The sequence below is a fragment of the Mobula hypostoma genome, chromosome 13 (assembly GCF_963921235.1).
Source record: "Mobula hypostoma chromosome 13, sMobHyp1.1, whole genome shotgun sequence".
In the NCBI taxonomy this organism is placed as follows: Eukaryota; Metazoa; Chordata; class Chondrichthyes; order Myliobatiformes; family Myliobatidae; genus Mobula; species Mobula hypostoma.
The window spans coordinates 64,581,007-64,596,725 of NC_086109.1; the positions used below are offsets into that span (position 1 = coordinate 64,581,007).

Sequence of the window (15,719 nt, forward strand, 5' to 3'; positions counted from 1 at the left end):
AAGATATTATCCTACAAGAAGATTGTAGTGATTAAATCTTTAGGCCTGAATTGGACAATTTAAAATTTACTATGCTGTGGATGTTTATGTAATAGTTGTATTATATTGTATACTGTATATATAGTATGGGTTGAGATGCATTCTAAATTGAGTTGGGGTTTATAGCTAATCAGGGAAGATTGTTGTGCATTTAATATTTCAGTGATATTTGAGTAATACTGTAAATATTCTGTTAAGTTTTGTGCCTTAGATATTAAAATACTGTGCAAAAGTCTTGTATATCTGTGTATGTATAATATAATAAATTAAGACTTTTGCACAGTACTGTAGGTACAATGGATTCTGGTTAAATGGGCCGTCAGTTAATTGGCGCAGCTGCTTATTTGGGACAACAAAACTAGTCAAGAAATTAACTGGGATTCCCTTCATTTATTTGGTAAACAATGCCACTTAATTAGTACAGGAGACTGCTGGCAAGCAGTTTCTAACTAGCTTCAGTCACATTGCATGGTCATTAGACAATATGCTGTGCTTCAAGTGAATAGTTTTTAAATAGAGTTAGTTGTGTGTGTTTGTATTCAAAAAGCAGTGATTTTTGTTGCTGATAGTTGGAGAGAAATAGGCAGGAAGACAATTCAGAGCTGTTTTGCTCGTTGCGGTTTCAAGCATTCAGGTTTGGAGATGCCAGAAAAAGCATGAAAATGAAACAATTTCCCTATTTCAACTACAGAGAGTTTGAAAATATTGACAATCATTATGAATGTTACAATGAAAATGAAATTTTGGAGGATGCAGTCATCAAAAGCATAGTATCAAGGCAGTCCATTACCTGTACTAAGTGTCTGCACTGATTTTGTTCATTTAAAAGAACACAGCAGTATACACTGGATGAATTTCTCTGATAACTATTAGAAACTAATACACAGTTTTATAGTACTGTTGTGGTATTGGCAGAACACTGCCAATTAAAAACATAATTTATTACTTAGTTAAGCAATAGTTTCTTTTCTTATATCTTTTTAACTTTGTATTTCCATGATATTTTGGCTAATTGGGGCAGCAGCTTAGCTAAGCCAAAATGTATTGGTCCCAATGTGTCCCAATTAACCTCCTGAGTTTCTCCAGCATTTTGTGTGTGTTACTTTGAATTTCCAGCATCTACAAAAACTCTTGTTTACGATTTACGAGATTACCTTCTTTTTGTTGCTATTTCTATGAACAATTCATACCAATGCTTTTTGCTTGTTCTTTTTAGCTTTACTTAAGATGGTTCATCTTAATTTTTTTCAACAATGATCCATTCTCTCTACTGCATTTACTTTACTGTTTATCATCAGGGCTACCTTTCCATTTCACCTCTTCTAAAAGTGTTTCTCTCTCTCTCTCTCTCTCTCTCTTTCTCTCTCTCTCTCTCCCTCTCCCTCTCTCTCTCTCTCATTACGTAACCACTGACTGTGACTCCCCAACAAAACAACTACGCAACAAACTGCAGTCTCCCCTTTTATACCGGTTGGAGCATGCCATCTCGTGACATCACAGCACCCCACTATCACAACACTTACATCATGCCAATATCACGGGACAGGTAACACCTCCACCCAAGAAAGGAAATTTTTGATCTATCAAGAGCAAAATTTTAACTAAAATTTACAAAATATACAAATGTATAAAGTTTACAAAATGCACAATACACATACAGTATTAATATAACATATGGCAGGAGTATATACAAATATCAAAATTCCACTTCATTAAAACATTACATTGCAAGTTCAACATCTGGATAGACAGTTGGCAATTACATTATCTTTGCCTTTAATGTGAGTTATTAAGAGATCATATTCTTGTAAAATCAGACTCCAATTTAGCAACCTTCTATTTCTGTTTTTCAGTTTACTCAAAAATACCAATGGATTATAATTGGTGTAAACCACAAGTGGTTTCTGAGTTGTGCCAACTTACACATCAAAATGTTGCAGAGCTAAAATAAGCGATAATAATTCCTTCTCTGTGGTTTAATAATTTCTTTGATGCCCATTACATTTCTTGGAAAAGTAAGCCACGGGATGGTCAACATCATCATAATTATCCCTTTGTAGTAACACTGCTCCTGCAGCCTTGTCACTGGCATCCACAGCTAGGGAAAATGGCTTTTCAAAGTCAGGTGACCTGAGCACAGGGTGGTGACATAGGATATCTTTCAACTTATCAAAGACCTCCTGACAAGGCTCTTTCCAAACAAACTTCTCACCTTTCTTCAGGAGGTTAGTTAATGGAAGGGCAATCTTGGCAAAGTTCTTACAGAACTTACGGTAATATCCTACCATTCCCAAGAATCTTCTGAGAGCTATTTTACCAGTTGGAGTGGGAACCTCCAAAATTGCCTGAACTGGACCCAACCTGCCTTGATGCATAACGTAACCAAGATAGGTCATAGTGGCAGAGCCAAATTCACTTTTAGCAAAGTTAACAGTTAGGTTGACTTGTGAAAGCCTTTCAAACAGCTTTTCCACTGTAGATATATGTGGTTCCCAAGTGTCATTCCCTGTGACTAAATCATCAATATAGGCACTTGTATGTTTTAACCCTCGAATTACAGAATTAATAATTCGCTGGAAGATTCCTGGAGCATTCTTCATTCCAAATGGCAGTACATTGTATTCATATAACCCAGATGGCATTACAAAGGCAGAAATTTCTCTACCATTATCCGTCAAGTGAACACACCAATATCCTTTTAACAGGTCGATCTTTGTAAGAAACTTAGCTTTTCCAACCTTATCCACACAATCATCTACCCTAGGGATTGGATATGCATCAGTTTTTGTTACAGCATTCACTTTTCTGTAATCAGTACAAAACCGAATACTACCATCTGGTTTAGGCACCATGACACAAGGTGAACTCCAATCCAAAGTAGAAGGTCTAATAATATTATTTTCTAACATATATTCTATATCTTGCTCAGCGATTCTACATTTTTTCATGTCCATTCAATACGGATGTTGCTTTATGGGTTTGGCGTTTCTAACATCTACATTTTGTGAGGCTACTGGGGTTCTTTTTGGAAGGTCTGGAAATAAATCCCTAAATTTCATAATTAACTGCTTCATTTGCTGCCGCTGCTGTGGATGTAGATGAGCCAATTTATCATCAATATTTTCTAAAATTGTCAAATTTGTTAGTCTGGCAGAAATAATGTTTGGTTTAAAAAAAATCTTAGATGAATCAGCTACCAAATTCCCAGGGAGATCAGACTCATATTATTGATGACAACAGTCATAGTGGCAGACTGTTTTTCATAATATGGTTTTATCATATTTACATGACAAAGCTGTGTTGGCCTTCGTCAATCTGGTGTTTTTACCACATAGTCCACATTATTAACTTTAAATATGATCTTGTAAAGACCATGAAAATTAGCTTGTAAAGGGTTGGTTTGCACAGGGAAAAGAACCAACACCTTATCTCCTGGCGTAAATGACCTTGTTCTAGCTTTCTTATCATACCAAGTTTTCATTCTTTCCTGAGCAGATTTTAAATGTTCCCTTGCTAAGCTTCAAGAGTTTTGTAATCTTTCCTTAAATTTCAAGACATAATCCAGCAAATTAGTATGTAGTTCTTTGTTAACCCACTGTTCTTTTAACAGTGCCAAAGGTCCTTAGAGTCTATGCCCAAACGCAAGTTCAAAGGGGCTAAAGCCTAGGGACTCCTGCACTGACTCCCTTACTGCAAACAAAAGCAAATGAACTCCCTCATCCCAGTCCTTCTCATTTTTGACACAGAATGTCATAATCATGGTTTTGAGGGTAGAATGGAACCTTTCTAAGGCCCCCTGTGATTCTGGATGGTACGCAGACCATGTAATCTGTTTGGCTCCCAGGTTATAAACTACCTGCTGGAATAATCCAGACATAAAATTACTTCCTTGATCAGACTGGATTTTGTTTGGCAACTCATATAAAGAACTTTATAAGAGTCTTCGACACAGTTTTGGCTTTTATATTCCTGAGAGGTATTGCTTCTGGAAAACTAGAGGCGGTACACATAATGGTCAGAAAATACTGATGTTCAGCTTTAGTTTTTGGTAATGGGCCAATACAATCTACAATAACTTTATAAAACAGTTCACCAAATGCAGGAATAGGTTGTAATGGGGCCACTGGGTTGACTTGATTAGGTTTACTCACAACCTGACAAGTGTGACAAGTTCAGGAAAATGTCGCCACATCTTTCCTCAAACCAGGCCAGAAGAAATGTTTCGTAACTTTGTTCACAGTTTTCTTCACACCAAGATGGCCATCTAAGGGCATACTATGAGCCAAAGTTAAAATTTCATTCCTATAGACCTTAGGAACAACGACCTGGTGAACAACTGCCCAGTCCTCATTTGCAGGACTCTCAGGTGGTCTCCACTTCCTCATTAACACTTCACTCTTAAAATAAAACTCTACTGGCACCTTCTCAATCTTGTCATCTGGGGGAGCGTTCTCTCTCAAGGTGGCAATCTCAGGATCTCTGCTCTACTCCTCTATAATCTCCTTCCTAGACAGAGACAAGTCTTTATGGTTAGACTCACTACAAGGTTCTTGATCAAACAAGGAAGATAGAAAAGTTACTGACAAATCATCAAAATCTGAATCCCAATTTGAGCTGTCATGGGTAGTAGACCCATGCAGCACAGAACCATCTGCCTTAGTAGACTTTTTGGCCGCAGCTCGGGTTACTGCACAGGAGGGATACATGTTAGAATCCATCTTTGGATCATCAGTGATTGGCTTAGTTATCAGCTGCACTGCAAGAACAACTTTTCCATCTGCTAGGTCATTCCCTAACAATAAAGAAACACCATCCACCGGTAAACTTGGTCATAGACAACAGGAATTCTGCAGATGCTGGAAATTCAAGCAACATACAGCAAAGTTGCTGGTGAACGCAGCAGGCCAAGCAGCATCTATAGGAAGAGGCGCAGTCGACGTTTCAGGCCGAGACCCTTCGTCAGGACTAACTGAAGGAAGAGTGAGTAAGGGATTTGAAAGCTGGAGGGGGAGGGGGAGATGCAAAATGATAGGAGAAGACAGGAGGGGGAGGGATAGAGCCGAGAGCTGGACAGGTGATAGGCAAAAGGGGATACGAGAGGATCATGGGACAGGAGGCCCAGGGAGAAAGACGGGGGGGGGGTGACCCAGAGGATGGGCAAGAGGTATATTCAGAGGGACAGAGGGAGAAAAAGGAGAGTGAGAGAAAGAATGTGTGCATAAAAATGAGTAACAGCTGGGGTACGAGGGGGAGGTGGGGCCTAGCGGAAGTTAGAGAAGTCAATGTTCATGCCATCAGGTTGGAGGCTACCCAGACGGAATATAAGGGTCATAGTCTCATTTTGAAAGGTCCTGAAACTATCCCTGGCTTTAAAACTACTTTGTGCAGAGGTACAGGCATAAAGTTGCCCTCTATACCTTGTATAAGATTTACTTCACCAATGTCAGTCTCATCATTAAACTCTAGAACACTGTCTAACATAAATGACTGAGAAGCCCCAGTATCCCGAAGAATTTTTATTGGTACTTGAGTGGACCCTTCATTCACAGAAACAAATCCCTCTGACATAAAATCCTCTAATCCCTAACTCGGTCAGACCTTGTCAGAGCTTCCTTTGAATATCCTGAACCCTGCGGGTTTATGGGCATTTCAAAGTGTTGGACACAGGCATCTGGAATTGCCTCCTTTCCCTTCTTCTCAGATGGAAACAGTTTGAGCCATAGCATGACCAGATTTCCTACAATAGTGACAAATGGACCAAAATGTTTTTCCTTCACTTGCTTCCCTTCATCCTTACCTTTATCACTAGCTTCTGCTTTAATTTCCGGTTTACCCTGACTATCTATGCTACTCTTTTGGAAAGTCTTACTCACAGTAAACTTACTCTTGTGGGTTAGAGAAAACTCATCTGCTAATTTAGCAGACTCTGGCAACGTGGCAGGATCCTTTTCATCCAAATATGCCTATATGCCATCAGGGACACACCTTTTAAATTCCTCTATTAAAACCATCTCTTTCAAGTTGTCATACTCTCCATTCACATTTTTAGAGGTGCACCAGTGCTCAAAACACACAGATTTGTCATAGGCAAATTCCACGTGTCTGGTTCACAGATTTCTTCAGACTCCTTAGTCTCTGTCTATAATCTTCTGGAACCAATTCATAAGCTTTAAGTTTAACCTGCTTCACAGTATCGTAATCACTTGCCTACTGGTTAAGACCCCGTAAACCTGTTGTGCTTTACCTTTAAGTACACTTTGTAAAAGGACAAGCCAGTCCATTTTCGGCCACTGTGAATTCTGAGCAATCTTCTCAAAATGCTGGAAGTATTTATCAACATCTGCCTCATTAATTGGAGGAAACAATTTAACTTCCTGACTAGCAACAAATGGTACACCAGATTCTACCACTAGACCTCTTTGCTTCAATTTCTCTATCTTTTCTAGCTCAAACATCCTCTGTCTTTTGGCTTCTTCCCTCTGTTTGTCTGCTTCTTCCTTCTGTTTGCCTGCTTCTTCCCTTTGTTTGTCTTCTTCTTCCCTCTGTTAATCAGCTTCTCTAGCATCATACTGCCTCTGTTTTTCTGCAGTTTCTAATCGACTTCATTCTAACTCAGCCTCTATTTTAAGTTTATCTAATGCTATTTGTTCTAGCTGTAACCGGATCACATCTTTACTTACAGGAAACCTCTCTAACACCTCTTCATCAAACACTTTCATAGCTATATAATGCTCAGCGATTTTCCTCTGAATCTCTGGTTTCGTAGTAGCTGTCGTTCTCCCTGTAAGCTTCCGTTCCTTAGCAATTTCCAGCACCGCACTCTTTTATGCTTTCTCTACTACCGCAGGGGTTGGTTATTCCAGAAAGCTCCCAACATCCATTGTTTCTGGTTACCACACACAAGCCAATCAAACAAAAGGAATCGGGTATGTCCCTTATCCCCAATCAGATCGATAATTACACAATCAATAAGCTCCAAATTTGTTCATATCTGGACGAGTCCCCAATTTTTGTTATGCACCAGCAGCAATAGATATGAAATTGAGTTGGGTTTTTATAAATAAACAACGAAATTTATTAGCTTCTACTCAAAAACATAGAAAAGTAAACAAACAACTAACTTAAACGGAAGTTAACAGTGTTATGCGTCTTTAGTTAGCAAACAATCGAACTGAAAGACAATTCTTAACAGATCTTACTCAAACACAGTCTTAAGGTGGTAGTTCAAAGAGTCCAAGTGATTTATGAAATAAGTGAAAGAGAGACTTCCCAAACCAGCGATGAAGAAAAGACGAAATTGCCGACACAGATCCCAGCCAAGAAGTGCCTTGTCCGAAGAATAAGATTTCTCACAGTAACTGACCTTTCGCCGGAGGTGGTCACCACACAACACCCGAGACCATGCAGGGGTTAACCAAAAGTGTGTGCCACAGTACCCGTATGGACCATACCAAACGTCAATCACTGAACGCCATTGATTTCTTGGGTTCGTACGAAGCTGGTAATTCTTCACTCTCTCTCTCTCTCTCTTCTTCCATGATTACGTAACCATCAACTGTGACTCCCCAACAAAACAATTACACAACAAACTGCGGTCTCCCCTTTTATACTGGTTGGAGCATGCCATCATGTGACATCACATCACCCCACTATCACGATATTTACATCATGTCAATATCATGAGACAGGTAACATTTGCAACCATACCTCTGAAAAGACTATTAGATCATACACACGAATTTCCATTTTACAATTCACATCCATATTGTTATGAAGAAATTATAATAGGACAAGCAAACAATGATGCCCTATTTAGCAACATTTCAGCATCCTTTTTGTGGGCTTATGAATTTCTTGGCCATTGAATCTAACCATTAAACACTGTTCACAATTGGCTGCCAATGAGAAACAACTGATGTAATATCTTTTGGATTAACTATGCTTGTTTCCAAAGGCTTGTGCTGTTTCTTAGAGAAGGCAATGATTTAAGGTTTGAAGAAAAATGTGTGCACTGGAAAATGCTTCCCAGATCTTAAAAACTTGTCTCCTGGGAACATAGTACAAAGATAGAACGATTGTTACACTAGAGTAGAAAGACTAACAATGAAATCATTGAAACTTACAGTATTGGTATTCCTTCACTATTTTAAGAACGTTTGTAGTGCTGGAGCAGCTAGAACATGGTACTGCTACAAAACAGCTCTCAGTGAACAGATGGATCTTGATTTAGGAAGAGTAAGGCTATATTCATTTTCTCGCACAAATCTGTATTCTTTGAGTGGTATGCCTAACAGAACATCAATGGAGAAGGCTATAGATGAGACAAGAAAATGCTGAAGTGGTTCAATCAACCAACATATAGATATACCAGTATGCGGACTTGAAATTCTGAGAATGGAGAAACATTTTATTATTTTTGTTTTGGTGACAAACATGGTTTAAAAACCAATCATGGAGAGATACAAAAGACTGCAAATGCTGGAATTTGGAAGCAACACACAAAACACTAGAGGAACTCTGCAGGTCAGGCAGCATCAATGGAGGAAAATGCATAGAACAACATTCATAGATAAGCATCAAAGGGAAGAATTCAAAAGTAGATAATTCAGCTGATTATAGCTTCCGAAAAGGAATTCATTGTATTCATTGAAAAGATTTTGCAATCAGAACAAATTTACCATGAAGACAAAACCAGACTTCATCAGAAAAGTGTATTGACTAAGCGCCCGATATTGAAGACTAAACAAGATTCTTTCTAACCCCAGTCTGAAAATGAAAGATTAATCCTTAAATGCCAAGCAAATGTAACTGGTTTGTATTGTCTCAAATTCTGTGTGATTGGCAGAGAGAAAAAGAGACGGCTTCTTTGGTAACTAATATACCAGTGGATTACTATATCAGAAAACTGATGTAGAAGAGCAATAGCTTTTGCAAAGTATGCTTTGACAAAAATGTTATTCCTCACTTCAAAGTGCATCTGCAATAATAGGGCTTGCTGGTAAAGGATGCATTGTCTTTCTCATTCCAATGAAATCTTTTTTTTCCATGTAAAATACTGTATTACCATCTTTTAACACCAACTGTGACTTCTGCATTCCAACCCATGGACCAGGAAATGATTTAAGAGGAATTCACTAAAACATTTCAATGAATGGAACAAGTTGAAACCTTCTCAGAAAAATTAATTCTCTGACTACAAATTATGAATTGTTCAATGAAATTAAATATGCTGAAAAGCATTTGAAGCAAAATCTTTCTGGAAGTAAGAGGTGATAAACCTTGGATAAAAAAGGAACTTCAGTGGCTGGGCAGGAATAAGTTGTGCAGAAGATGAATGGAGAAAAAATGTCATTGTTGATAATATTCAACAGTGGATGAACATTACCTACTGTGAACCTGAATATGAGATGCTTTCTGTTCATGGCATTGCACTGCGAGTATATAGACAACCCACAACAGTGAATGAATGCAAAAGACAGAGGAACAGCTAACTCTGCAGTGTTGGTTTTGCATTGTGCCAGCCTCACCTGTGTTAAAATATTGCTTGATGGTGAAGAGCAGCAAAATATCAACTCTGGAACAAAAAAACTACACTCTGTAACCAATTTATTAGGCATACCTGCTTATTAATGCAAATATCTAATCAGTCAACCATGTGGCAGCAACTCAAGCATGCAGACATGGTCAAAAGGTTCAGGGAAAGAAATGACTTTGTGGAAGGATTGTTGGTGCTAGACAGGGTGGTTTATGTATCTCAGAAACTGATGATCTCCTGGAATTTTCATGCACAACAATCTCTAGAGTCTACAGAAAATGGCGTGGGAAAAGAAACATCCAGGGAACAGCAGTTCCATGTGTGAACATGGCTTGTTAATGAAAGAGATGAGAGGAGAATAGCCAGACTGGTTCAACCTGACAGGAAGGCTATGGTAACTCAAATAACCATGCGTACAACAGTGGTATACAGAAGAACATCTTTAAATGCACAACACATCAAAATTTGAAGTGACTGGACTACAGCAGCTGAAGACAAACATTACACAGTGGCGTTTTATTGGGTACAGGAGTTTCCTAATGAAGTGGCCACTGATTGTATTTCTGTAAGTATTATGACTGTATTTAAGGAAAAAAGACAAGTTAATGAAATATTGAAACATGCAGTCAGGCGTATATAAAAAAAAAATTTAAACCTGCCATGTAGCACTGCTGAGGCCGTTTAATACATTTCGATGAATTTTGCATTATCCCTTGAGAAGTTTTCCTCCTTTATTCTAGATAGCCAAGAGTCAACTCTAATTGCTTATTTCAACTGAGTAATTGCTAGCAGTTTAAGTACATAGCATCTTTATTGCAGATGATTCATGAGTAGGTTTCATCTTTACATTGGCACCAAGCAGACTCCAGCCTTACAAAGATTAGATTACACTAGGGGCTCTGTATCCCTGTGGATTCTTTTTTTTAAAAAAAGTCACATTTTCTAATGACAAAGGGATGATTAAGAAATGAAAATATTAGAAGTGTATTTCACAATAACAATTGATTCTTATTTCATTATCTACAGAACAGACTATATACCTCATGAAGTTTTACACCGACCTATTCGTGTGCAGCAAGAGTATAGACCAAAATCTGGCGAGGTAGATCTCCACACAACCTACAAGACAGACTATAATCCCTACAAAGTTAAGCCTGTAGAAAGCATGCGTCCTCCAGAAAGAAAACATGGGAAAGGAGGGAAAGTAGACACTGTACCAACATACAAAGGTAGAAGGTTATTAATTGCATTTTTCATTTAATTATTAGCCTCAGCCTTAATAGTCTTTGTCCAACTAACCTGAAATAAGAACTACAGAAATCGATATAATGTGAGGGTGTTAAAACTGGCTAATAACCTTGAGAATATATATAAGAGAACTCAAAATCTGATTATTTATGAATTGATATGGAAAAAGGATCATGAAAATGTCAGATTATTATATGAAAACAAATGGAATATTATGAAAGCTCTTTGGAGAAGCAAGTTTACTACTTCAATCAGCTTAGCTTTGACTTATTTGCAACTATTCTGTACTATATAGGCTGAATTTTAATGTACACTGAAGTAGTTCTGCAAACCATGCAGCTCCAAAACCATACACAACACTAAGGCTTGGTCTACGTGCAATTTAACGAGCAATATTCTAAAGATAATTTTTTAAATTTCTTGAGAATGTAATAAAATCATACTAATTTTTCCTTTGAATTTGTCTAACACAACACTCAATTGCAGGTGTCTAAACAGATCTCATAGCTGCTATAAGTTTGTCCTGCTGCACTGCGATTGCTGTATAATGCAGCATGATTGAATTTGGTTTTATGAATTTATACAAGATGTTAAACATGGATGAAAGTGACCCAAATGTCTTACTGCTGCAGTCACATCATGAATATTGCCAACTTAACATTCTTGAGTGAATTTTATCAGCCACTATTCGACCAGTATCATGTACTAGCCTGGAGTTGCATAATTTTACCTCTACACAATACTATACATACCTAGCAATACATGCACAGATTGTTTGATAGATTTGAATACTACTTCCACCTTGATTAAAAGTAATCATTCTTTAAAAGTATCAGCACTGTTCACGTATTTCTGTATTACACTTTGAAAGTGGCTTGACTTAAGTCTACATTCCAAAGAAAAGGGGACTCTTGACCAGAATGTCAATCTTGATCTAAGATACACTCCTATCTTTTTTTTTAAACACTTTTATGCCTTTATGAACAATAGCAAATTTACACTTACAAAACAGTCAATAGTGAATTGAAAATCATTCTGCGCATTTCTTTAAATTATTTAATACCTCGGTGTAGCATATGTTATTTCATTATACAGGATTTGAAATTTGGTAAAAATTAAAGTTAAAAGAATAGCAGATTTTTATTTTCAAATAGGATCAGATCATTCTTCAGCATTATAATTGATAAGTTGTCAAGTTCCCACCTTGTATAAAAACTTGTATGGTGTGGTGATGTTTATTAATGCTTAATTTTGCTTCAAATATAAATAATTCATGTATTTTTGCATAAAGTATAGTCCAATATATTTATGAAGATAAAGCTAATATATAAGCACTTTTTTAAAAATAGATGATTACCGACTTTGGGAAATTCCTAAAAGGAAGCCTAAAACATCACAGGCATACTGCCCTCCTACAGGACGGTTTGGAAATCCATCTACGTTCCAAGATGATTATGGCCCCAAGGGACTTCCACAGAGAGAGAGTTTCAAACCACCCAATGTCCCTCGAACTTCTGATGTTCCTTTTGATAGTCTAACAAATCATAAAGTATCATATGTAGCTCATCCGATAGGGGAACGATTTGTTAGACCACGAGAAGAGTACAAACCAAGTGACAGACCTTTTGAAGGTCTCACCACTCACCGTCGTGATTACAAGGGAGTGCATGGAGATCCTACAAAAAGCTTTAAACCTGAGCAAACAAAGATAGGATCAGATGCACCCTTTGATGGGAACTCAGAATTCCGTGACCAATATCAGGCATGGCCTGTTACCTTGCCATATATGCACAAACAACCAGGTTATGTGCAACCAGATGGTTTAATGGATTTGAATACTATTTCCCACCTTGATTATGTTGGACATAAAATTAAACCACCTGCTCCATTTAAACCTGCAAGTGCAAGAAAGGTCCCTGCTCCTTTTCAAGGAAGTACTACTATGAAAGATGACTTCAAGTCTTGGGATATGAAGAAGCCAGAGATGATCAGGCGAGGTGAAGAACTAAAAGTTCCATGTTCAAAATTTGATGATTTGACAACTTTTAAAGCAAATTATGTCCCTCATCCAATCAACCCACTGCAAAGCTTCAAACCACTGAATGCTCCTTTACATAGCAAAACACCATTTGATGCTGGAACTTTGTATCGCACTGAGTATACACCAAAGAGGTTTGAAATATGTCCTGCAAGCTATCCTACCCCACCAGGCTTTGTGTATGAAAGCACTGATGCACGTGGTCATAAATACTTTCACAAGATAACACCATCAGAAGAAAAGCTGGCAGTGTCAAATGAAATGCAACTTCCAAAAGAAGTGGCAGTAGTATCTTAATATCTATAATGTTAATTATATTGCTTTTATTAAATGACATCAAACCCATTCCAATTTTGTAATTCAAATTGCAGTTCCATTGTAAATTTCTGCCAAAGGCAGTGACATTGAAATTTTTCTCACCTGATGATCACAATTAATTCTTCTACCATGATTATATATGTGAGAAGTCTGGTGTATTAATATACTTACTGACTTAGTTAATGAAGGAAGTAAATTGTTAAGAATATCAAAAGCAACATATATTTTCAAATCATTTTCAGGTGTTTATTTTAATTTTTGGATGATTAGTATATTTAAAACTAGCTGAGTTAATATGGCTGACCTATAACATACAATAACGAATAGTACAATTTTTAATACCCATTCACCACCTAACATTTCAATCTTTATCTTAAAATTCTTTAGAATACCCATAAAATAAAGCTCCAATTTTTAATGGATTAGTTGTAATGAACAATATTATCTCAATGTTTCACAAAGACCAAGGTAACTGAATTTAATTTTCTTCCACTTAGTATTTTAACATTTGGTCCTTCTTCTAAGTTTCCTTTGTTTGCTGCGTGTTATTAAAAGAAAATAAAACAAAGAATTAAAACCATTCCAATAATTATTAAAACTCATGCTGACTCAATTCTTTTGTAGCATGATCTTTCTCTTTATACAATTTGAAAGAATGTTTTGGTAGGAAAATATTCAAAATTGTGAGTCAATATTTACGCTAAAAGTGCACTGATGTGAAATTGTTAGTGAATTACAATAGCGATTCTGCATCATTGTCAAAATCAGTTTGAACTTTTCAGTTTGTTAAAATGTTGTTCACATCGTCCATTTTTGTTTTGTCTAAAAGCATCATATTATTTAGGAGGTCTATGCTTGGTAAACATCGTTTATTGTGTTGACTTTGTCGGCAGGATTATAGAGTAGTTTTATTTTGACAGGAACTTTTGATGGAGATCTATTCCCATCTTTTCTAACAAATCAACTTGGACCAATCTCAAGGTTGGAAGCTGAGTTGGTGAGAAGTATTCTAGGGAGAAAGCCTGAGAAGGGGGTCTCCTTCTTTCTGACTGCAGATGTCTCCCTTTTATCATTGTTGGTTGAGCCCAGGACACTAAGCCACACAAAGATTTTTACTGCTCAAGATCCAAAGTCCTCTTTATCCAGCGTTAAAAGCTGGATATCCTCACTAAAGTAGTAGTTAATGCAAAATTATAAACACAATGTGTAACCCACTCACGGTATTATTTAGAGATTACTGAAGTTAGAATTCAAGCCTGTGTATATAATTAAGAATCCCAAACTGAAATTAGTGCAGAATTACACCCTTGATATACCAATCAAACCTCAGCTTTTAATAATGACCACTAGTGTCTGTCAAATAGGAACTTCCCAGACTGAGCTAGAGAGGGATGACTGATTCATTCACATTCACAATCCTTCACAGCTTCTCTTAAGATAAAGAAATCAGATTACTTAATCATCTTAAACTGCTTATCAATTGATTGGATAGTATTGATTCATAACTTGTCAGTCTTGAAGCATCAAGTTAACTGCATCATTAGAAATAAACCAAAGATTAGGTATGTTGCAGACAATCACCCTTTATCATTGGAAAATTGTAATAATTAGCAACTTCCTATTAACTGGTTGAATTTTTCCTTCTGTACTTGTACAGCTAAGTATTCGTATTTAAAAGTGGAGTCCCTGATTATCAATAAAAAAGAAATAAATAGTTAGTATAAATGGACTTAGTGTGGAGTGAAATTTAAATGTTGTACTGAATAGAAAGCAGGAAATAAATGATGTACAGTGGATTCTGGTTAGCTGGGCCATCAGATAATTGGGGCAGCCACTTAACTGTGCAACTCTTAAGGAACAAAAACAAGTTGAGAAAATAGCCAGGATTCCCTTCATTTATTTGGAACACTGTGCTGCTTAATTGGAGCAGGAGTCTGTTGCCAAAAATTTTCTAACTAGTGTCAGTCACACGCACATCATGTGGCCTTTGGACTCTACACCATACTTAGAGTGAACAGTTTTTAAGTAGCTTCAGCTGTGTATTTTTGTTCAAAAAGCAGTGATTTTTGTCACTGATGGTTGGCAAGAAATAAACAGTGAAGCATTTCAGAAACATTTTGCTCACTGTGATTTCAAGCCTTCAGGCTTAGAGATGCCAGAACTAGCTGGAAGTGAAAATGAAATGATTTCACTACTTTAAGTTAGGCACTACAAAGAATTTGAAGGAATTGATAGTCGTCTTGTATGTTACAATTAAAATGAAGACTTGGAGAATGCAATCATTGAAAGCACTGTTTGAAGGTGTCTGCTAAGTGTCTGTGCTGATTTTTTTCATCAGAGTCAATCAAAAGTACATCAACTTACACTGAATTAATTCCTCCATCGATTACTAATAGAAACTAATACACACTTTTATAATACAATTGTAGTTTAAGTATGTTCTAATTTATTCCCTATTTGATTTAAAACATAATTTGCTACTCAGTTAAACAGCAGTTTGTCTTTTTTATGCCTTTTTAACTATTTCCATGAAACTTTAGC

General features: G+C 36.9%; 1 protein-coding gene across 1 annotated transcript in view; it reads left to right on the top strand.

Moving 5' to 3' along the window:
- Positions 1-13,196, top strand: part of saxo2 (stabilizer of axonemal microtubules 2) — a 50,734-nt gene extending 37,538 nt beyond the window's left edge. The window contains exons 3-4 of the mRNA XM_063065854.1: positions 10,601-10,803; positions 12,172-13,196. Coding sequence (XP_062921924.1) covers positions 10,601-10,803; positions 12,172-13,157 — 1,189 coding nt within the window. The 3' untranslated portion in view covers positions 13,158-13,196. The remainder of the gene's footprint in view (positions 1-10,600; positions 10,804-12,171) is intronic.
- The last annotated feature ends 2,523 nt before the right edge of the window (positions 13,197-15,719 follow it).